The 24,534-nt window shown below is 38.0% G+C and overlaps 1 protein-coding gene across 1 annotated transcript in view; it reads left to right on the plus strand.

Annotated features, from left to right (window-relative positions):
• Window positions 1-24,330, plus strand: part of LOC139758969 (major facilitator superfamily domain-containing protein 6-like) — a 31,821-nt gene extending 7,491 nt beyond the window's left edge. Inside the window, exons 3-12 of the mRNA XM_071680813.1 lie at window positions 7,621-7,699; window positions 8,055-8,357; window positions 8,761-9,121; window positions 10,063-10,217; window positions 12,344-12,531; window positions 13,909-14,045; window positions 15,581-15,693; window positions 18,091-18,342; window positions 19,425-19,565; window positions 22,219-24,330. Coding sequence (XP_071536914.1) covers window positions 7,642-7,699; window positions 8,055-8,357; window positions 8,761-9,121; window positions 10,063-10,217; window positions 12,344-12,531; window positions 13,909-14,045; window positions 15,581-15,693; window positions 18,091-18,342; window positions 19,425-19,565; window positions 22,219-22,403 — 1,893 coding nt within the window. The 5' untranslated portion in view covers window positions 7,621-7,641 and the 3' untranslated portion in view covers window positions 22,404-24,330. The remainder of the gene's footprint in view (window positions 1-7,620; window positions 7,700-8,054; window positions 8,358-8,760; window positions 9,122-10,062; window positions 10,218-12,343; window positions 12,532-13,908; window positions 14,046-15,580; window positions 15,694-18,090; window positions 18,343-19,424; window positions 19,566-22,218) is intronic.
• The last annotated feature ends 204 nt before the right edge of the window (window positions 24,331-24,534 follow it).

The raw sequence follows: 24,534 nt of genomic DNA on the forward strand, positions 1-24,534 counted from the left end.
GTCTTTACACACACACACACGAGTTTAAACAGGGCCACATACCTAGTAACTATATGGGCTTTGAATTACATTGAATGTTTTAAGGACATTTATGTGTTCGTGTGGTGATTATGACTAACAGTTCGGCCCTAATAACCCAAACAGGCGATTGGCCAAAAGCCCAAATAACTGTTTGTTACAGAATTTAACTTGTTTACATTCACCTGTTGACAGCGGTAGAACCCAACAACTTACGTGCCTGAAGTCGAAACTGTGGTTTCAACTCCACCTTTAGGGCATTTAAATACCTCCAGATGGATGTCATTTGACATGGTTTGCTTGACTGACAGTATAAGACTTAGGATGAGTCCTGGGATCTATTTCAGTCCCTTTTCTATTTCATTTTCCTGTCTCTTCCTTCCCACACTCCAAGAACCTTCCAACACACCCCTTCCTAAAACCTTTAACTCCTCCAACCCGTCCTCCAGAGAATGGTATTCTTAGCTCTGACTCCCCCCACAGCATTATGTACCGTCATGTCTTCTTTCAAATTTCAAATGTGCTTTGGATGAAATTGTCCCCTGTGTGCGACTGTAGCTACGTCTTTCCTTTTGGACAAGGAAGCCTTGATCTTCCCCCCACACATGGACTATTCCTCCTACATTTAGGTTACGTTAGTGGCGATTGACCACATCCTCTTTGAGCTAGGATGAATATAACCCAACGCTTTACACACACATCCTCTCTGTCGTGAAACGTTCTGCAGCCTCCTGGCCAAGTGAACGCCCACGATATTTATACATTCCTTTCTTTTCCTAACTTGATACAGGTCTGTTGTTTCTTTCGATGATTTCTGCGACCATGTCAACCTTACTTATATCTTATGATGGTTTCTAAGGTCTTCTATGCCCGCAGATCTGTTTGTTTAAACTCCTTTACTTAATCGTTAAAAGATATATATTTCAAATCTCATTCATACGTCCACCATACCTTCCTTTTAACCCGTATGTCTTCGTACCTTCAAAGCTTCTCATCTTGTCTCACACTGTTTCCCTCTACCACAGCCTACATTCTTGTCTGAATGAGCTTTATATAGACGCTTTGACTTCCATACTACAAAGATGTTGGCAATTACTTGCTTATGCACAGGGTAAGTAGGTAGGAACAGACGTGTATTGTTCGTGAGCAGTGTGCAGAGATGGCTAGGCTGACAGGCTTAGGTTATCAAGCCATTTCCTGTTTGGGAGGGTGGCTGACGACACGGTTTCTGCTCTACCATCTGACAAAATGTACGTAGCGCTTTTATTATCTTGGGTTACTTAAGCTCTGAGTTTCTTCTAAAATCATTATGTCTCGAATATTATAGATAATAAAAATAACCGAGAAGCTTATTGAATTTGGAGACTCTCTCAAAAGTCATTTGAGCCTTAGAGATAAGATGAAATTGAACAAAAGTGCTACAGAAAACGTAATGATACATTCACTGTGTTATCTATGACTATGATGTCCATGATGTTTGGTTGGTCGGTTTGTTTGGCTATTAACTTCTAGGGCCAATAGGTCCGTCAAATTGTAATGATCAATTTGGAAATCTTCAGCACCTTATTCATAGTTCAAAGATATTCATTTCTCACACTAAATACGCGACCCTTAGTCCTTATTTCACCTTTAACAACAACTTTACTGCCACAAAGCCCTCTGTACTTTTGTGAGCAATTTTGAGTCCACAGATGAAAGATGGAAGGCCATATGAAACATGAACCCTTGTACCCGCATGTACTGCCCACCCCAAGAGCTATGGACCAATATGGTTGTAGATTAAACCTGGCTTTTATCTCTCATCAGATGGACTCAGCCAACCACCTTCGCGAAGAATACCACCTGTACTTCTGTCTGTACTCAGAAACTAGGGTGACCAAACACACAATCATGGAATTCATCGAATTATATAACTCAGCCATTCTCAGCTCGCCATGAGACTGACAGACAAACGCGAAATGTTATTTTTTATATATATATACAAATTGTAACTATCTACATAAGATATATATTTCTTCCATTTTGACTCTAATATTGATTCATGTGGCAGCTGTGGTTCCAAAGTAATGTACTTATGTATTTCTTTAGTCATTTCTCATGACTGCCTTCGTGCACGCTTTTAAGATATTAGCGAGAGGCTTCTGGTAGTGATATGTACAACGTAGAATGATACATGTAGGATATTGTTCATCTGAGAAATCAACTCGTAGTAGTTCAGTCTTGTATGCAGTGGCCAAATCATTCAGTAAGTCTTCGGTGACCTGTTTTCTGTGATTAATGCCGAGGATGTAAGATGAATTATACAACGTTGTATTACAAGGTGAGAAAAATTGGAATCATAATTCTATGTCAGGTTATTGATTTTAATGAAGTTCATTGTTTTTGACAATGGATTAAACAGAAGCGAATATATATATATATATATATATATATATATATATATATATATATATATATATATATATATATATATATATATATTCTTTGTAACCAGTTAGGTCGTTAATTCGTTAAGTATCATATTATATTATGATTATTAAATATTTCTTCACTTTTAGGTCAAGAAGAAAATTTTACAAGGCAAATTTAGCGATAAAATCGCAAAATTTTATTTATATATTCTTACGTCTGTCTGTACTAAATCATATGAATTTTCTTGAAATGACTTCAAATTTGACATGTAAGATAAGTGACGATTTTCTATCATCCAAACGGGACTTACATTGAAAAATCAATTGTAATGAGAGAAATTTATATATTTTTTCATGGTTTAACTGAAACTTGATTAAAGATCTTACACTATCGAGTTTTTCTGTGATTCTCTAAGAAAAGGATTATTGTCTGATTGCAGATTTCTTAAGTCCCCTTGGATAGATTAGAGTTGCACAACCAGTGTGTGGTATCAGCCATGAGTGGTGGTGATACGAAGAGCCGGGTTTTTATCGACCTCAGACTTGAGTACTGAGAATAGCAGAAAGGTATGAAGGCTGTACAGTTGATAAAGAGAATTCCATCTTCCTATATTAACTTAAGGACTTAATCAAGGCCATTTCATTAACGCTCCACGATTCATATATATATATATATATATATATATATATATATATATATATATATATATATATATCCTTGCCTCATCTAGGTACCCGGTTCATCGTCCAGCCCCATAAGGGGAGATGAACAGCTGGGTTGACTGCAGACCGATTACCGCGATGATAGAGTCGACCTTTTTTGCGAGTTCGACCCCCAAGCGGCCCAACGCTAGCCACTACACCACGAGGGTGCAGATAAGGTGCTAATGATCGATGATGCAATTTTCCCTCAATTATACCTTCGATGGCTCTTAGACGACGCTTTTGCATGCAGTTTAACTTTTATAATCCATAATTTTGTTGTACTAATTAAGTAGTTGGAACATACAGGACTGTCTTCGCCAAAAAAAAATTCCATCCCTTGTAACATCTTTTTTAAACTAGTGTACGTAGGGTCACATAGGTAGCCTTTTCCTTGAATAGTGGTACTAATTTGTACCTTTCTCTAGCGAAATCATGGAGGTTTGAATGAGTATCTGCATTTCTTCATGTAAGCGAATTTTTTGAGTCAAAGTTTGGAACCTTCTCATAATACGTCAGTAGCTCGAAAGAACCCTTGTGCACAACGGTACGATCGTTGAGTACGATGGTACGATGATATGATCATTATTGATCAGGTCAAGGGTCGTATTGTCGTGCTCAAAAGTAAACTACCAGTCCAGCGGATTACCCGTGTACATCTTGACTGTACTTTACGCATATACACGATGGATGGATTCAAATGAAACACCACCACGGCACATTCTTAGAAATTATCATAATTTATCTTGAAAACTGATCATCTGTAATATCCGGAATTCTGAACAAATTGGTCTGTTTCAAGAACTTTGTGGTTCAGTTAGTAAGTCAACGCGAGCCAAAATTATCTCGAAAGACTTAAAAATAAACAAAGAAAGTTTGTTTTTACATTTTTTTCGACTCCTCCAGAGGGATGTCAATCTTTTCGTTATCATTTATATTAAGATTTCCTCTCTCTCTCTCTCTCTCTCTCTCTCTCTCTCTCTCTCTCTCTCTCTCTCTTTGTGATTTCTGGCGAAGTTGGCTGGGTAATACAGCAGACACAACCAACTGTTAGTTAAACTGTGCGAAGACTGACAGTTCCACTCCATCGTATAATGAGTTTTATCGATAAGAGCAGATAAGGTCATCCTTTGGGTACAAACGCACTTCAGAAACTTGAGTCTGCCTATGATGGGTCGCTAGTAACGTAACCAGCAAGTGCATTACAAAATAAAAAAGCTCCTGTAACTCTTGTAAATGTAACCATAACATTTTCCTAAATAAGGAGAGTTCATGGCGGTTTGTATCTAAGCACTTGGTACGCTGTGGTATGTAGTACATTTCAGCGTAGCAATGCGTGATGAGTTAGGTAAGGGCAGCGTATGGAAGCCACCATAATTTTACGGTGAAGGCTGAGTCTCAACGTAGTTACCCTCAGACTTAAGTATTCTCGGATTGGAAATCATCTCAGACTTCAAGACAGTATTCCATGATTGTTTTGCAGCTCAGGCACACGCACCGCTAGCAACGACAACACTGTCAGGGTAATAAAACATCAGTGTATTGATTAGTTACCACTGTTGGCTACAGAACCTGTTGAATTGAGGTGGAATTAGCCTTGAGGTGGTGTTGATACCTGTCGCAAAGTTTGCTACTTGACTTCCCTGACTCCAGATCTGTATAGATTAGGGATCTAGGATCATTTTTTTTCTGTGTTTCAGCAAATATTATCGTCAGGTCCTTTGTTTTGTGGCTGTCTCATGTACTCCCATGGCCTATCACGTACCCCTTTGTTCGCTGCTTGAGGAGGAACGTTCGAAGTTGGGTTCGGAATTGAGTGGTTCGTGAGGGGAAACAGAACGTTTAGTCTGGCAATGTGGGATGATCACTCCTTCACTTGCCTTTGTCGCTATTATTATGTGATAGGGTTGTTGACCCTTGACTGCCTAATGTGTTCGCTACGCTTGAACATGACGTAATGACCCCTGCCTGAGTACGACTTAACGACCCTTGAGTACGGCGTTACGGCCCTTGAGAACGACACAGTTACCCTTTAATTCGACGTTATGAACCTTGAACACGACATTACGGTCCTTCAGTGTAATGACCTGGTCATATGACTAAGACCACGTCATAATTCGCAGGGGTCGTACCGTACTGCTTAATTCCCTCTCCTGTGAAGGACACAGTGAGGGAGGTGCTTCAGCTGGGGGACGCTGATTAAGACAATTACAAGATTATTAGGTTTTCCTTGAGCTCTTCCCGTTAAGGGGCCACAAGCTGACTAACACACCCACGGTCCATGCGTAGGTGCCTGACGTGTTCACTGGCCGCCTCTGTTGTCTGGGGGGGACGAGTTGGTGTGACTCTGGGGGTTTGGGGTGGTTGTTGGAGGGTTCCAGCCGGTGTGGTGGGGGGAGCTTTAGGTCTATTACTTGCCAGGGTCGTTAAGGCTGTCATGGTCAAGTCCCAACCACCCGTTGAACGATCCTAAACGCCTAAAACCACGTACATTCTCAGTTGTTGTTCGTTCAGGGAAAGAATATTTCTCCCAAGGAAAATTGGAAGAGGAGGACAAAGTTCAGCAGAAGAATTTAAGAGAAAACGAAATATTGAGAAAACAGAAAACTTTACCATATGTCTCATCACAACACAGCAGTGGGTGAACATAGCTGCCCAGCACAGCAGTGGGTGATGAACATAGCTGCCCAGCACAGCAGTGGGTGAACATAGCTGCCCAGCACAGCAGTGGGTGATGAACAAAGCTGGCCTGCACAGCAGTGGGTGATGAACATAGCTGCCCAGCACAGCAGTGGGTGATGAACATAGCTGCCCAGCACAGCAGTGAGTGATGTATAGATTCTTGCCCAGCGAAAGTGAAACACCTGACCTTACTTCCAGTGCCCAACATGTGATAACTGACTATATTTTCCTCTTCACAAACTGAAGAGAGAGAGAGAGAATATTATGATGAAGAAGGTGTTCACGACAGAATTCCATTTACCACTAAGAATAAAGGAAGAAATGTTATATTTTTTTAGGAAGCTGTAAATACGTATCAGTTGGGAACAAATAAGCGAATACCATGGAAAAAAAAAAAAAAGATGTATGTAGGAGGACTTATATTTCCATATACCTAAACATATAAGATGATTGAAAAATATTATCAGAAGGAAATTTAAGAAGGGGGTACCAGTGGTGGGGGAAAGGGCTGTTGAAATGAAAAGTTCATGAACAAAACGAGGAGTGTTAAGTTGATATTCACTTAACTATAATTGTCTTTAAGACTCCTCTTCCGGGAGGCGATGCAGCTTCAAGGCTGCACAAGTTCCAGCAGCAAGGAAGTGAAGGACTAGAGTCAAATGTTCTATCACGAGATTGTTCCCCCAGTGATCTCACTCAAGGTGGCTTTTCACTCGCGGTTTAACCGAGCGGGCGGAGTCCGGTAACACCTTATAGGGATATGATGAAATATATAAATATATGATGAAATATATAAAGGTGTTGAACGTCAATAATGTGAAGAGAATTAGGCGTAAAAATAACATGGTGCCTAGTTATGTTAGCTCAAAGGCCCATGGCGTTGTGTAAAAGAATGTTTTCCATTTTATTTATTCATCATCAATTAGATTGGGTTATATATACCATATGTATGTACGGTCCGCACTGTGGAGACTGATGATCATCTTGACTGAGGAGTTGTGCCACAAGTGCACCAAATTTCCCAAAGGTAGCCATGTGCTTGTGTCCTCCACCGTATCAAAGACGTTCATCATGATCTTATTTCCATTTCTCAGGCTCTGAGAGGAGATGGACCCATGGCCTTACTCATCTCTCAAGCTCTGAGAGGAGATGAACACATGGCCTTACTCATCTCTCAAGCTCTGAGAGATGAACCCATGGCCTTACTCATCTCCCAGGCTCTGAGAGATGAACCCATGGCCTTACTCATATCCCAGGCTCTGGAGGAAGACAGACCCATGGCCTTACCCATCTTCCAGGCTCTAAGAGATAAACCCATGGCCTTACTAATCTTCAGGCTCTGGGAGGAGATAAACCCATGGCCTTACCCATATTTCATTAATTATTATGATGGGTGAAGCTGTATATACCTAATATATATGAAAAAGAAATGATAATTGAAAGGGATATACAGATGACCTGCACGCGTAGAAAAAATGTAAAATATTTATAGCATTTTGTATTATATTTACAGTATAGCTCTAAGATTGTTTTGGGTTTGTGTCTAACAGTATTCCTTTTTATGCACTATTGCTTTATCAAGGAGAGGCAAACTTTACAATTAAGAAAGAATCATTTCCAGATATTAGGAACTTGGGTGAATATTGTTCGTTGTCTCAAATACTTTTACAGCAGTTAACCTTTTGATAGAGATTTTTGTATTTATTTATTTCCTGTTTACTTTTCCTCTCTTCAGACTCACTCTGCTTACATTGTTATTATGTATTAAGTTGTTGCTTAAGTCATATATTTGTTGCTTGTCTTGCAGAATCGAGTGTCACCAATTATCATGCAGTTCAACAGGAAGCTACTGCCTATTAAGGCCCATTTCTTTGTCTTCTGGGGAAGTAAGTTTCAACCAAACTGGATCTTCAGTTTTCCGAAGTTTATGCAAAAATCAGTTCCTATCTACCTGCAGTGTTTTAGAACTATTTCCTTTTTAGACCAGAATCAATATCTTACCCTCTAGCAAACTAACATTAGGATGAAGAAAATCAACAAACTCTGTATATGAGTACGGGAATATAGATTGATGCAAATGAAAACAGTAGCATGTCAGACTGTACTAGCTTGTCTCTGTCTGCACATATAAGGAGTTTAGGTTACTGTTACTGTCCTCTGATGGATCACTTCATTATAGACTGTCAGGTCTACTCTTGTCAGTTTTTTCCAAGTACTTCCTAAGACTTATGTCTCCTACAGCTATCTCATCAGTGTTGCCCTTCATGATGGTTGTGGCCAGGCAGCTTGGTGTGCCAGTTGGTGTTCAGGGAACCATCTCAGCCACCATCATTGGTACTTCAGTCTTTGCCAAACCCTTCATCTCCGGCATTGCAGATTACTTCCCATCTTACAGGAAGACCATCTTCTTAAGTCTTCTCACTGTTTTAGTGGTGGCCATTGGACCCATTGGCTTCCTTCCTCCACTGTATGATCCTCCAACAGTGCAAGGCAAGCTGCTGCAGTCTCTTACTGGTGACCTCTACCTTCAAGCACATGGTTCAGGTGAGACTACTGATGAAAATCTAGGTTTAGTGTTCTAAATGAAATTAACTTTTTAGTAAGTTATTTTCTTTTCTTTCTCTTCAACAAGGAGACAAAAACTGGTGCAATTACTGTTTATAATTTCTGCCGTACTGTATTTTTGTCATCTTTGACCCATTTTCTTTCCTAACTTTGGCCTTTTCAGACCTTGTCCTATTCTGATCATTTGCCATCGTGACTTCATCCTCTCCTGACCATGTCTCTTCCTGATTATATCCCTTTCTAATCATGTCCTTTCTTGAACATGTCCCTTCCTTACCATATCCCATCCTGACCATGTCCCTTTCTAACCATATCCCTTAATAATATCCCCTCCTAATTATGACCTTTCTTAATCATGTTCTTCTCTGACTATGTCCTTCAGGTAGGTGCTCTGTGAAAGTCGCATGGGACTGTTTAGTTTCCTGCAACATCCCAGAGACATGTCCCCTTGGGAATCTTACAGTGACAGACATTGGACTCTCTGTGGTCCGCAGTGGGGATGTTCCTTTTTCGAATTTCCATGAGGGGGAATTTGTTACCCTTGATGTTGACAGAGAGGTAAATGATCTTGATGTTAGTCAGCTCATGAGGACCCCAGATCATCATGGAATGACAGTTGCTCCAGAAATAGATGGTCCAAGGAACACCAGCTGGATCCTTTTTGAAGATGGATGGTATGAAAGCCCCCTCTACCTCATTAAAGGCTTTCCTCTGCTATTGGGTGATGATGGGTTCAATGTCAGGTAAGTATTCTTCACCTGGGTGTTTCCATTGCCAGCTTTGGCACTATAAGAATAAGTTAGAATGTTGTTTTTATGAAACAGAAACAAAGCCTAACACATAATTTCTCTTTTAAACATACAGAATCTAGTTCATCCACTATACATAGAAGAAAAAAGTCACCTCCAGGGCAGAGACATTCTCTTAAAAGCCTTCCTAAACTCTTTGGGAAGCTTTAATTTAAATACCAATTCTAGATACCTCTAGAAGAAAAAGACTTTTATGATACTGGATATCGGATGTATTATACTGAACTTTTTACAAACTCCCAGACAGTTTTACTAAGCCCAGTTGAAGTATGATACAGTAATAGTCTTAAGATGCAGTTTTGTTTTCAAAAATAGGAGTAAGAATTTTAAAACAATTGATTGTAATCAATAGACCACTAAAATATCAAACTAATGACTGCCACAATGCCTTTCCAAATTTCTTTTTTAGGTTTACCTTGTATTACAAATCCAGAGATTACATATACTATAGCATAGTACTTGACATTAAGTAATCCATTTTATGTATGTATCATTGCTTCTTCTGATACCATAAATATATTTGATTGGCCTTTACCTTTAATGTATTTTCTCATGACTGAAAGAGTACCACTGTCCTAGGATTCAATATCTTGTACAGGGTATACACTTCATTATAAAGTGAGTTATTAGGCTTTGATTACAGTAATGTAGTTTGTTTTACAAAAGCTTAAGTATTTCATTTCTTTTTCAGTGTACCATGAGCAGTTTCATTCACAATTAGTGACAGATATGCATCATTTTGTTAAAGATTTGAATCCTCTCCATAGAATAGATTCTAACATTCATCCAATCCTTATGTGCTACACTAAACTCACAATAATGTACAGAGGCCTTTTTATGGATTTCTGTCACTGAATCTTTCTTCATTTATACAGTATTAAGTGTGCTGGAGGTGAAAGGTCTGGGAAAGGATGCACTCCTCCCTGGGTGATGCCAGAGTTCTGGTTGTATGTGACCCTGCTCTTGGTGGGCAAAATTGCTTCCAGCACATGTTACTCCATCTCTAATGCCATCTGCTGTGACACAATTGGTGGGTGATCAAAAGTGTCTCTCTTACTAAAGGCTTCTAAGCAATGATCATTCCCATAAACAATTATCTTTTACCCTAAATCATCAGCATCCTATCTAAGTGAATAATGAATTTTGTTTAAAATCACTTAGCTTCTTAGAAACAGCAAATAAATACTGATACTGAGTAGTACTCAATTTTTTTTGAATACCATACAGTATCAGCATTTTGCCCATCCAGCCTTGGAGGTTGGTAATTATATAGTCACTGAACTCCTTGTCAAGCTGACATGGGAAACAGCAATTAAGTATAATAATAATGATAATAATCTGTTTCCCCTTTTAGAACGTTAAAATGCAAGGAGGGGAGGGTTTCTAGCCCCCCGCTCCTGTCTCCTTTAGTCGCCTTCTACGACACGCGGGGGAATGCATGGAAAGTATTCTTTCTCCCCTATGTATGTATATGTGCATGTGTCGACATTTATGTATATATATGTGTATGTGGGTGGGTTGGGCCATTCTTTTGTCTGTTTCCTTGCGCTGCCTCACTAACGCGGGAGACAGCGACAAAGTATGATAGATATAGATAAATTATAATAATATATATGTATATATATCATTATTATCATCATTATTATTATTAAACTTAATTGCTGTTTCTTTATCCCTGGGGATGGGGGAGGAAGAATACTTCCCACTTATTTCCTGTGTGTCGTAGAAGGCGACTAAAATGGGAGGGAGCAGGGGGCTGGAAATCTTCCCTCTCGCTTTTTGATTTTCCAAAAGAGGAACAGAGAGAGGGGCCAAGTGAGGATATTCCCTCAAAGGCCCAATCCTCTGTTCTTAACGCTACCTTGCTAATGCGAGAAATGGTAAAGAAAAAAGAAAAAAGTATGTATATATATATATATATATATATATATATATATATATATATAATTTTTTTTTCATACTATTCGCTATTTCCTGCGATAGCGAGGTAGCGTTAAGAACAGAGGACTGGGCCTTTGAGGGAATATCCTCACCTGGCCCTCTTCTCTGTTCCTTCTTTTAAGAAAAAAAAAAAGAACGAGAGGGGAGGATTTCCAGCCCCCCGCTCCCATATATATATATGGGAGCGGGGGGCTGGAAATCCTCCCCTCTCATTTTTTTTTTTAATTTTCCAAGAGAAGGAACAGAGAAGGGGGCCAGGTGAGGGTATTCCCTCAAAGGCCCAATCCTCTGTTCTTAACGCTAGCTTGCTAATGCGGGAAATGGCAAATAGTATGAAAGAAAGAAAAGAATATATATATATATATATATATAGCGCTGCCTCGCACACATGAGGGGGAGGGGGATGTTATTCCATGTGTAGCGAGGTGGCGATGGGAATGAATAAAGGCAGACAGTGTGAATTGTGTGCATGTGTATATATGTATGTGTCTGTGTGTGTATATATATGTGTACATTGAGATGTATAGGTATGTATATTTGCGTGTGTGGACGTGTATGTATATACATGTGTATGGGGGTGGGTTGGGCCATTTCTTTCGTCTGTTTCCTTGTGCTATTATTATTATTATATATAGATATGTGTATGTGAGTGGATGGGCCATGCTTCATCTGTTTCCTGGCACTACCTCGCTGATGCGGGAAACAGCGATTAAGTATAAAAAATAAAAGAATAATATATATGTATGTATTTCTTGATGTGGGAAACATTGATTAAGTACTAAAAAATAGATGAACAATATATATGTATGTATTTCTTTTTATATACTATAGAAGTACACCTATGAAATATTGCATGATTGATCATCATGAGTCATACATTCATCATTGCATAGCAGAATTCTAGTCTAAAATCAGTAGATTTCCTCCAGCTTCTACCTTACAGATGGAGCCAAATCATATAGCTGTGCTTGTTTTTATTTAGACTCATTGAGAATAAATATTTCATTTGATTAAAACTGAATATGGAGCCAAATCACGCTGTCTGTTTAGGCATATCATCATAAAGTTAGTTTTTCACTTGCTTTGCTATGCCATGAATTTTTATTAAGCATGGTGGTCCATTACTAGTGGATCCTTAGCTTATGTCATATGCTGTATCATGTTTGTATATGTCTATGCCTCCATGCCTACTGCTTAAATGATACAGTCCTGCAGGTAAGGATGGGGATTATGGAAGTCAAAGAGCCTGGGGTGCCCTTAGTTATGGTCTGATGGGGATCTTGAGTGGTCTGCTGGTGGACTGGTGCTCTGAGACTAATACCGTCAAGGACTACACACCCGCCTTCCTACTGATGGTGGTGTGTGGCTTCTTGGACATCCTTCTCTCAGCTGTGTACCTCAGGGTTAGTTCAAGGTGGCATGATAAGCCATAATGTCTAACCCATTACTCACTGTTAGTTTTAGGCAATTCTGGCAGTCACTTCTTTGCAATTACCATACCCAGTAGAGGCTGCATCATCTACATCTGTAGATTGCATCATCCATCTCCATATCAGCACCTTTTTTTCAAGATTAGCATTAAGTAACATTATCTGTCAATATACCAGTCTCTTAACTTGAGTTTTGTTTGTAGGAAGCTGCGAGTTATTTCTTTGCAAACTCTTAGCCTCAAAGATAGAGTCGGAGAGCATCACCTACTTTTTTATCAGTCAAGAAGGATATTGCAACACTCTAACAATAATTTTCCCTAACTAATTATCATTCACAGAGTTTGTATCAGGAGTAATCACTTTTCTGTCAACAAGTCACTTAAGTATTTAGAAACATCAAACACCATTTTTACTGGTCTGTTAAGATTGATGTTTCAAGCTTGTTTCAGGTATTTATCAGACATGATACTCAAGTTTAGTAAACTCCTTCAACTTCCCTTTTGCTAGATGCCTAACCCGAGGTTAGTATTTCATGATTGCATTAGTCATCTCTCTACTAATTTGGGCTGATGTCAGGAGATATTAATAGGTTCCCATTCTCAGTTTCTTACATCAAGGTCATGATTAGAATCATACATCACCTTTGTCAGGCACTTACAATGATGTGGTAATAATATGTATGTGGTTACTCTTTGAGTGACTAAAAGCTACAGAGTAACTCCATTAATGTAAAGATTCTTCAGTTCATTTCATTAAATATTGTGCTTATAGATAACCTCTTTGAATATTAGAATCTAAAGACACATTTTTTTATTACTGTATGAAGATAAGAAAAATAACCAGTCAAGACTGAAATCTTTGATGCAGTCATCCCAGTTTTGAAGATTGTAGGGTTTTCACTGGAAAAATGTATTTTATCATGGGCTATAATAAGCCATAATTTCACAGACAAACACTCCACAGATTACAGTAAGATGTTCCATTCCTGATTTCTTTTGTCATGAGTATGCTCTGTATCAGTTGTAAGTGCAGAGATCATTGTATCGTCTTATCCAACATACTTAAATATGTACTCCCTCCATACTTCCTTCTCGGTTACTATGTTGTCTGTACTTTCCTTTAAGTTCAGTAATTAAATTATAAAACTTTTTATGTCTTCCTCCTTTTTAGACAACTAAAGTGTGCTGATGTGTCTGCTATCCTCCTCAGTTGACTGATTTTATTTTACCTAAACTTCTTTTATCACTAAAGTATATTCATCTGTCTACAGTTCCCCATCAGGTCAGTGCAAAATATTTCCATGTCAACTTTTCAACTCCTAGTTGGTGAACTCTACACTTCCCCTTACAGGTCCCGAAGCTTGAGAATGGTTCGAAGGTGTGGGCAAACATTCGACCACTACTCTGTCAGCCTCACTTTCTTATCTTCCTTGGATTTGCCTTCCTCATCGGTTTTTATGATGGTCTTGACACAGGATATGTATTTGTGAAAGTATTATGCACATTATGGAGGACTGTGTATATTACATATCTTTCTAAATGATGATATATTAACTGTCATACTTACAAATATTTAATATCTGCTTCATATAATGAGCTATAGCTTTTTCAGTCTCTCTGTTAGTCTTTAAATCAGCTTCTCTATCCTATCACTTTCTGCCAGTTTCTTTATAGTCAGATAATCAATAACTGTATTCCAAGTTTACCTGACTAGGAATAATATAACCGTATGAATATTCTTATATAGGTGTTTTTTGACTCTACTGCAAGTAGTTATCTTGCAAGTGTAAAGTCACCTTCTACAAGGCTGCTTCATTATCATTGGATGAAAAAAATACATTCTTGGTAAGGCCTTTCTTGCTCCAAAGAAATCCCATCATTTTCCTGCTTCCGCTGGAAGTGCAGCTCCAAAGATGCAGAAGCCGTATAGAAAAGGTTCTGTGGTTGTATCATTTTTTTTTATATCATGAATTATGCCAGAATGTAAAGAAAGTTAGAGATGACCAGCTTTTTAAAGGTAGCAGTTTAGCAGTTACAGCATTAACCTCAGACAAAATGGTATTGTATGCTATATGGCTATTTTACATGTGCATATAAAGAAAAAACTGATTAAGTGTCCATAAGTCATGGCCACTTTCAGATGATTAATCATCAAATGAAAAGGATATTGACAAATCCCATATGTATCAAAAGTACGTTAATAGTCGTTATGAAATAATGAGGACTACAGTTGAGAAACTGCAACAGCACAAACTCTTCTTGTTGAAGTTAGTAACAGGAAACTCCTTGGAGTTATGCTTCTTATGTAATTAGTTCATATGAGTCATCACTGTTAGTGGCTAAAGTAACTCCAAGAGTGGTATTGTTCACAAAGACTAGCAGTGTTCTCTGAGCTATGACTCTACCCTCAATGATGAGAGGATTTGACAGCAGAGACAGGGAGATGGGGTTTGACACCTTGATTATTTGTTACATAAGGATTGGGAAATGGAACATGAGGCCTAGGATGGTTTCCCACTTTACCAAATTTAAGTATTCATACTGCATTACATTACATGTGGTGTAGACTTGCAAAGATCTTTGGAAGCAAAAGAGAAATGCATCTGGTGAGGGGCTTCACCACTTTAAGTGATGATTTTTCCTTAACATAGAAAGTTGTACACATATTTGAAATGAGAAACTCAACAAAGTTAGTAGGATTCGATTATTTGTGTTGCTGTGAATATTTCTGCATGATCCAAATGGAAAAGAAAACAGGCCTTATCAGTATTTCATATAAATAATTGTGATGTCCCCAGCTATGACCAGCAATAACATGGCTCATTTGTTTTATATTGGTGCCTTTTTTATGAATCTGGTCATTTAAGCTATGCACTGTCATGTAAAAGTATATAGATCTAATATTAATGTGAATATGCTCGCCTACCAGATCTCTCTCTCTCTCTCTCTCTCTCTCTCTCTCTCTCTCTCTCTCTCTCTCTCTCTCTCTCTCTCTCTCTCATGATGTCAACCTTGTAATACAGTCTGCAGGAGGACATGGCAGTGGGGTCCCAGGTGATGCGACACATGAAGCTACTGCAGGGAACTACAATGCTTGTCCAGGCCTTCTCTGCAGTACCCTTCATGTTTATCTCTGGTGAGGAGAGCTAAGTGCCAAGAGAGTTATGGTTAAGGAAAATAAGAGCCAGCAGAGTTAGGTTTAATTAAGAAGAGTTAAGTGCCAGTAGAGTTAGGGTTGAAGAAAATTTGAGTCAACAGAGTAAGGTTTGATTAAGGAGAGTTAAGTGCCAGTAGAGTTAGGGCTGAGGAAAGTTAGTGCCAGCAGCTTTAGGTTTGAGGAGAGGTAAGTGCCTGTGATATAGCACAAAAAACTTCTGCAAGGGGCTTCAATGCTTGTCCAGGCTTTCTCTGAAGTGCCCTTCATGTTTATCTCTGGTGAGAAGAGTCAAGTAACTGCAGAGTTAGGGCTGAGGAAAGTTGGTGCCAGCAGAGTTAGGTTTAAGGAGAACTAAGCACCAGTAGTGTTAGGTGCCAGTAGAGTTAGGGTTGAGGAATGGTAGTGCTAGCAAAGTTCGGTTTGTGGAGAGTTAAGTGCCACCAGAGTTAGGGTAGAAGAAAGTTAGTGCCTACAGAGTTAGAGTTGAGGAAGGTGTAAGGTAAGGAAAGTTGACAGTACAGTAGGACATAGAAAGCAAACAGGTAACAAATTTGTTATGTAGTCTCTTCCTGAATGAGTCTATTGTTGTAGCATTATTATGTTAGCAGGTGTTACTGAACTCTGACTGCAAGTGGTTACATCATTAACAAAAAGTCATCTTCTGTGATGCTGTCATCATCAGTGGGTGGAAAGGAGTAAAATCTCATTGAGGGACTTCTTGCTTGAAAGAAGTCTATTTCCCAGCTCCTGCATGGAGTTCAGCCTCAATGATGCAAATAGCTTCATAGAAGGAGTCCTGGAGTTGTATGGTAATAATGATATTAATGATGATAATGTTAAGAATAATAATGATAATAATAATAATAATGATAATAATGATAATAATAATAATGATAATAATAATAATGATAATAATGATAATGATAATAATAGTAGTAATGATAATAATAATGATAATGATAGTAATAATAATAATAATAATAATGATAATGATAGTAATAATAATGATAATGATAATGATAAAAGATAATGATAATAAGAGATAATGATGATAATATCTGAGGAGAGCAAAAATGGGTATATTTAAAGGTATGATAGTCCCAACAATGCTATATGTATACATGGCATGGTGTTATAGATGAGAATATGCTAAGGAGGGTGAATGTGTTGGAACTGAAATGTTTAAGGGCAATATGTGTGTGTGTGTGATGGTTTGATCAAGTAAGTGATAAGAGTAAGTAATAAGAGAGAGTTGTGGTAATGAAATGAGTGGGGTTGAGAGAGCTAAAGAGGATTTGTTGAAGTGGTTTGAACGTATGGAGGGATTGAGTGAAGAGAAGTTGATGAAGAGGGTATGTGTCAGAAATGGAGGGAGCAAAGGGAAAGGGTAGACAAAATTAGAGGTAGAAGGATGAAGTGAAAAAGATTTTGAGTGATCAGGGCCTGAACTTGCCACAGGCTGAAAGGTGTCCTCTGGATAGAGTGAATTTGAACAATGTGGTATACTATGTTCAATGTACTGTCATACCAGGACATGTGAAGCAGCCTGGGAAAACCATGGAAAGGTCTGTGGTGATTAGTTGTGGATTGGGAGCTGTGGTTACAGTGCATGACACATGACAGCTAGTGAATGGATATGAGTGAATGCAGGCTTTTTTTTTTGTTTGTTTCTGGCACTACTTCACAAACATAGAAAATGGCGATCAAATATGAAAGAAGTAATAATGATAATGATAAGCCAGGAAATATTAGCAGACAGCTTATTCAAATCTTCACTCATCACCCTAAAAGTGATTTCTAGTATAAGTGAGAATCATTTTTCCTCAAAGATATAGCCTTTTATTTGTTCCCAGATTCTGATGTACCTTGAACAGTGTACCAATAATGAAAATGTTATACCTTATGTGTATATGAAAAACTTTTATCAAGTAGCAAGAACTTATCACTTCTGTAGAAGACATGGTTTCATTTCTTTCAATTTTCTTTAGTCCTAGTATAAATCTTGTTGCCCTTTTCTTAACGCTTTATTCTGTATCTTGGTCATTTTCATGATACAGAGACTAGAACTGTTGTCACTCTTACAAGATATGGTCAGTGAGTTATAGTAGGTTAGTAAGGTATCTATGTTATGAGTGAAGTTTCTTTCAATAAGTCCTCTCACTCTTTTACTTTTTAAGTTGTAATACTTCGATAAATTTCAGATCATTACTGATATTATAATAAAATCAAGATCATTGTCTTTTTGTTGATAATGCCAAAATTTTGGAAACTGGTTGCTTTCAGAACAGAACACTTTCCTTTACCCTAAATTCATAACCCTATGTTAGGTTTAACAGTTAATTATTTACCAGAAACTACTTTCTGTGGAACACTCAGATTGGTTCATGAAAAGACTTGGTGCCCAGAAGGTCATCACAATCGTCTTGTTCCTGTATGCCATCAGACTCCTTGGATTGGCACTTGCAAGTGCCCTGAAAGCAGTATGGATCACCATAGCCTTCGAATTAATCAATGGCCCATGTTTTGGTTTGGGTTTCACTGCCATCATTGTCCATGCTTCCAACATCACACCTAAGGGCACCTCTAACACCATCCAGAGTGTTGTTGGGGTCTGCTATGGAACATTAGGTATGACACTTGCTGGATGTAATATCTAAGTCAACAAGAGTATCTAAAGTGTCAAAGATGTCATCTAAGATGCCATAATTTTTCCTTAATCTAGTTCTCAAAAGGGCCACTTCATATATTTGCCAATCTCTTCTTTTTTGAAGTTGTTAATGGTTTAAGTGTCAGAAGAGGCAGTAGTAGATGCTTAGAATTCTGGAATTCATTAGCATGAGGAGATAAGAGATGTAAGTGTATAGAATGATTACCTTTAAAGTTTTTGCTTCACTTAATCCAGCACTTTAACTTTTGAAGGAAAGACATTGTTCAAAATGTGATATTTGGCTTAAAAACCATATATCTGCAGAATTAATGAAAACATATAGATGCTATGGTAAAGCTGGAGAGGATGCTTAAATTTTTTATGGATGAAAAAAAAAAGCCTGGGATTCTATTGACTTTTGTTGGTACTAAAACAAAAATCAACAGTCAGGCCTCTTAGAATTTTACTTGTATGGGCTTACTCATTATAATTCCCTTTTCAGAAAGACTTTACAATATATACATCACAAAAGACTATACACTTGATACATCACAAACGACTTCACCCAATACACTACAAAAGACTGTACACCTGATAAACAACAGAAGACTGTACACTTGATATACAACAAAAGACTACACCTGATACGTATGATAGTGAGTTTATGACCCCAACCTTACTGCAATCATAGTGTATTTTTCATTATAATAGAAGTTTATATATTTATATTAAGTTTGATATTACATAGCTTCTACCTTTAATACCACCACTGTAATGAGAGTGATGTAAGATACATATCCAGAAAGCATCTTTTTAACCCAAAAAAGTTATAGTGATTGATTAAGTAACAAAGATTAGCATAATTCTGATGCACTTGACCATGTCTTTGTGTTCATCAGGATGTTTTTGAATTTTTTAGAATTTGGTTCATACAGCTCAGATATCACATTAGTAAAAATTATGATCATTATTATATCATAAGTTTGCTTCATATACATTCCTGTAGCAGAGAATATTGACATTCATTTGGCTGTGCACACATTTTGTTCAATTCTGTATACAGGATATGCAGGTGCAAGTTTAATGGGAGGTTTATCATACGAGGCTGTGGGTGGACAGAATCTCTACTCTATAACAGGTGCAGCTGCCTTCATCACCTGCCTCCTGCACCTTGCATACCAAAAGTTCTTTCCAAGCCCACAAGGTAAGTACTTACCTGTCCCACATTTACAGAGGAGGTGTGCCCCCACACCCTCAAGATGAGGTGTCTTCCATTTTCACAAAATCTTTGATGAACTGTTCATCTCCCATATTTGTTTGACAAACTGTCTCCTATGTTCACATAGTTCTCTTCACACACACACACACACACACACACACACACACACACACACACACACACACAACACACACACACACACATGTAACATGATTGTAAAACTCTCACCATAATGCAAAAAATAAATACACACAAACTTTCACGAGCAGAATTCTCTGTACCATGATTATGATTGGTTAGATAAGCCATCTCTCACAAATAAGGAAGAATCTTAAAGCATAAGAAACAGTTTAGTCCTGTATAATGTCATTCTGTGTCTGTGTGAAAACAAAATATTTTTATGGTATGCACGTGTGTAGCCCCAAGGCTGCATTGCAGTCAGTAGCAGGGACAGGATAAACTTAGTTTGAAGAAAGAAGTTCATTGATGAGACGTTACTGCACTCTCTTTCATCAGCTACTGATAATACAGCCTTATCATAGGTGACTCCTTACTTGCAGTGTAACCTCAAACAGATGAAGTACAGTAATATATATATATATATATTTTTTTTTTTTTTTTTTTTTTTTTTTTTTTTTTTTTTATACTTTGTCGCTGTCTCACGCGTTTGCGAGGTAGCGCAAGGAAACAGACGAAAGAAATGGCCCAACCCCCCCCATACACATGTACATACACACGTCCACACACGCAAATATACATACCTACACAGCTTTCCATGGTTTACCCCGGACGCTTCACATGCCTTGATTCAATCCACTGACAGCACGTCAACCCCTGTATACCACATCGCTCCAATTCACTCTATTCCTTGCCCTCCTTTCACCCTCCTGCATGTTCAGGCCCCGATCACACAAAATCCTTTTCACTCCATCTTTCCACCTCCAATTTGGTCTCCCTCTTCTCCTCGTTCCCTCCACCTCCGACACATATATCCTCTTGGTCAATCTTTCCTCACTCATTCTCTCCATGTGCCCAAACCATTTCAAAACACCCTCTTCTGCTCTCTCAACCACGCTCTTTTTATTTCCACACATCTCTCTTACCCTTACGTTACTTACTCGATCAAACCACCTCACACCACACATTGTCCTCAAACATCTCATTTCCAGCACATCCATCCTCCTGCGCACAACTCTATCCATAGCCCACGCCTCGCAACCATACAACATTGTTGGAACTACTATTCCTTCAAACATACCCATTTTTGCTTTCCGGGATAATGTTCTCGACTTCCACACATTTTTCAAGGCTCCCAAAATTTTCGCCCCCTCCCCCACCCTATGATCCACTTCCGCTTCCATGGTTCCATCCGCTGACAGATCCACTCCCAGATATCTAAAACACTTCACTTCCTCCAGTTTTTCTCCATTCAAACTCACCTCCCAATTGACTTGACCCTCAACCCTACTGTACCTAATAACCTTGCTCTTATTCACATTTACTCTTAACTTTCTTCTTCCACACACTTTACCAAACTCCGTCACCAGCTTCTGCAGTTTCTCACATGAATCCGCCACCAGCGCTGTATCATCAGCGAACAACAACTGACTCACTTCCCAAGCTCTCTCATCCCCAACAGACTTCATACTTGCCCCTCTTTCCAAGACTCTTGCATTTACCTCCCTAACAACCCCATCCATAAACAAATTAAACAACCATGGAGACATCACACACCCCTGCCGCAAACCTACATTCACTGAGAACCAATCACTTTCCTCTCTTCCTACACGTACACATGCCTTACATCCTCGATAAAAACTGCTTCTAACAACTTGCCTCCCACACCATATATTCTTAATACCTTCCACAGAGCATCTCTATCAACTCTATCATATGCCTTCTCCAGATCCATAAATGCTACATACAAATCCATTTGCTTTTCTAAGTATTTCTCGCATACATTCTTCAAAGCAAACACCTGATCCACACATCCTCTACCACTTCTGAAACCACACTGCTCTTCCCCAATCTGATGCTCTGTACATGCCTTCACCCTCTCAATCAATACCCTCCCTAGGAATTTATGTATCATCCAGCCCCAAAAGAGATGAACATTTGGGTTTTCTGTAAGCTAGTTGCCCTGTTGTGAGTCAAACCAAGGCACATTTGCCTTCCAGATCACAATGCTAACTACTACATTATGAAACCTCATGTATTTACTGTATCTTGAAAATTTTTGAATTTTCACTAATGCACTACTGTTAAAAGATTTTGATCTTATTTTCCAATGTGGGTAGAGGGCTGTGGTTTCAGTGCATTACACATGATAGCAAGAGAATGTATGTGAGAGAATGCAGCCTTTCTTCATCTGTTCCTGGTGCCACCTCACTAACATGGGAAACAGTGATCAAGTATGAAAAGAAATCCAATACTCATATTTTTTTACATCTTTAAGGAAAATGCATTGATCATAAAGAGCTATGTCAAATAGTTCTTGGTTTTTCATCATATTTTTTCAATGGTATACTCATTAATGGGTTAAAACCTAAACCCTAAGCAGTAATGCCTCTTTTTATAATGTTAATATCATATATTCTGTGAAGGTGGGTGTGGACTAATAAACTATATTTTTTTACAGATACTAAAGAAAGAGACTTAGAGGCAGAAGCTACAGAAAAGGATTTAAAGATACAGCCAGAGCTTCTTAAAATGATAGACACTACATGCAACACTAATGAGCTGGACAAGAAATCAGTAGAACATGGTGCGGATGCTGAGAAGGGAGAAAAAAAAGTCCTTCCCGTGGAAAATGATTCAGATTAAAATACAAAAGGATGCCAGGACAGTGAAAAAGGAGAGCTTATGGAGTCTTATGGAAGTGACCACAAGGAAGATCAGCCAAAAGATGACTCAACAGAAAGTATTGGTCTATTAAATGACAAACTGAGGAAATTCTTTCTGTAGAAGCATGGAAAAGTTTTCAGAACAAATATATGGATGTGTAATGATTGGTTATGTCCAAGTGTTCTTAAATATCTCAGCAAGAAAGAATGAGAAATGGCAACCCATTTAAAGAACATTTACTCTCTGTGAGTGAAAACAGAATGAAAATGACAGACTTTAGAAATGAATACTTAGCTTGTTCAGGAGAGTGAGAGTCTCATTACTCTTCATCTTGTGTTACAGCAAGGGCACACAAACAATTCACAGCTAAGGTTCATCTTAGAAAAACACATTAGATTATGGTATGAAGAGAAGTGCCACATGATTTTGTATGAAATTGGACCTTAAGAAATCCCATGTTTGTTAAAACTGTGGGGATATTTTATGAGGAACAGACTCATTAGGAAAGTGGCAAATTTCTGAATTGATTCAATCCTCTTTTTGCAGGTATTATTGTTTGATATATAGATCTCTTTTTACAAGCAACAGTTGAACCAAGGGCATCATGACTCGAAAGAGGCTACTAAGTAATGCATTAAACAGGTAAATAATTATGATTCACACATTCATTATTTTAACCATTGTAATGAGTCCAAATATGTAACAAGATCTCACCTTGAAATGCTTGATGAAATATATATTTTTTGTAGAAAATTGAGTCAGTGTGAAAAAGTTATTTCTTTGTTATATTTGACTTAGACAATATAAGTTATGATTATTGTATGACTAGGATTTTTAACAAACAAGTATCATAGCAACCTCTGTTAACTGTAAAGAGGAAACAAAAGTGTCTGTAGATGTCCTCTCCAAGTCCACTTCCATAAAAGCATGTTTCAAGGTTTGGAAAATTGATCCGAGGACCATAAAGAAAATTTTGATATTAACAAAGTAAGGTGTAAGAGGTCCCTCATGGATAGATTTGAAACCACCCTGTGAAAACCTATAAAAGGAATCAGCTATAGATTAGAGTTCTGTATGCTTTATATTTGTTAATAATGCTGTATTTCATTTTTCTATAACCAGAGAAGCATCATTTTCAGATTCAGGATGAGTAAATTTTCTCAGAAAATATATAGATTCCTTTATTCTAATGATCTGCCAGTTGATCACACAAGCTCCAAACAATATTGAAATAGCTAGCTACAAATTGCCTGAATCTTCCAAATATTTAGCTGTGGTACTGTCTGAAAACTGAGGAGTAAAAAATGTTGTACTATAATAAAAGACTTAACAGAAACCTAGATAATGACTAGAAACAAGAGGAAACTAAGAACCTAAAACTTTTCATTGGAACTGAGAAAGGACTGGATGATACTTAAGGCACCTTGCAAAATGACTAATACAGGAGGATATATTCATATTAGTCCCGGAGTAAAGAAAAGGGATCAACCACTAATGTTATAGTACTGGACTGAGAGGATAGAGAATCTCGACCACAGACTGGAAGAGAAGTTTATAGAAATATCAGATTTAGATAAAAGTATCTGATGAACTCTTACTACCCATTAGGGAATCAATCATTTTCAAGGGCATTAATCTGAAGTGACCTGAGGCTGCCAAAGAAATAGCTTCGGAAAAACCTGATCCAGTTCTGACACTGTAAATGCTTTTGGTTAAGGGAAGAACAGTGCAACACTAAATCCGTTTCCAACATGAAATTCTTCAACCACTATAACCAACTGAGCTTGAAGTTTACAACAAGAAACAGTGATGAAATTATAAGAGAAAGTTACTGTCAGAAAATCTCAACAAGACATACAAACAACAAAATATTAATATTGCTACAGAAAGATTTAGTTATTAAAATCAAATTACAGAAAATCAAATTACTGGCTTAAGGCAATTATCATTTATCCAGGAATGTAATCTGAATCACATCATCAAAGTAACCATTCATAGACATTCTTAGGATTATAAGCCTAAATGACACAAGAAAAGAAACATTCAAGATTATCTAAAATGATAAAGAATGGTCCTGATACATTTACAGTATGGAAAAACCTCAAGATGC

Source organism: Panulirus ornatus, chromosome 32 (assembly GCF_036320965.1).
Source record: "Panulirus ornatus isolate Po-2019 chromosome 32, ASM3632096v1, whole genome shotgun sequence".
In the NCBI taxonomy this organism is placed as follows: domain Eukaryota; kingdom Metazoa; phylum Arthropoda; class Malacostraca; order Decapoda; family Palinuridae; genus Panulirus; species Panulirus ornatus.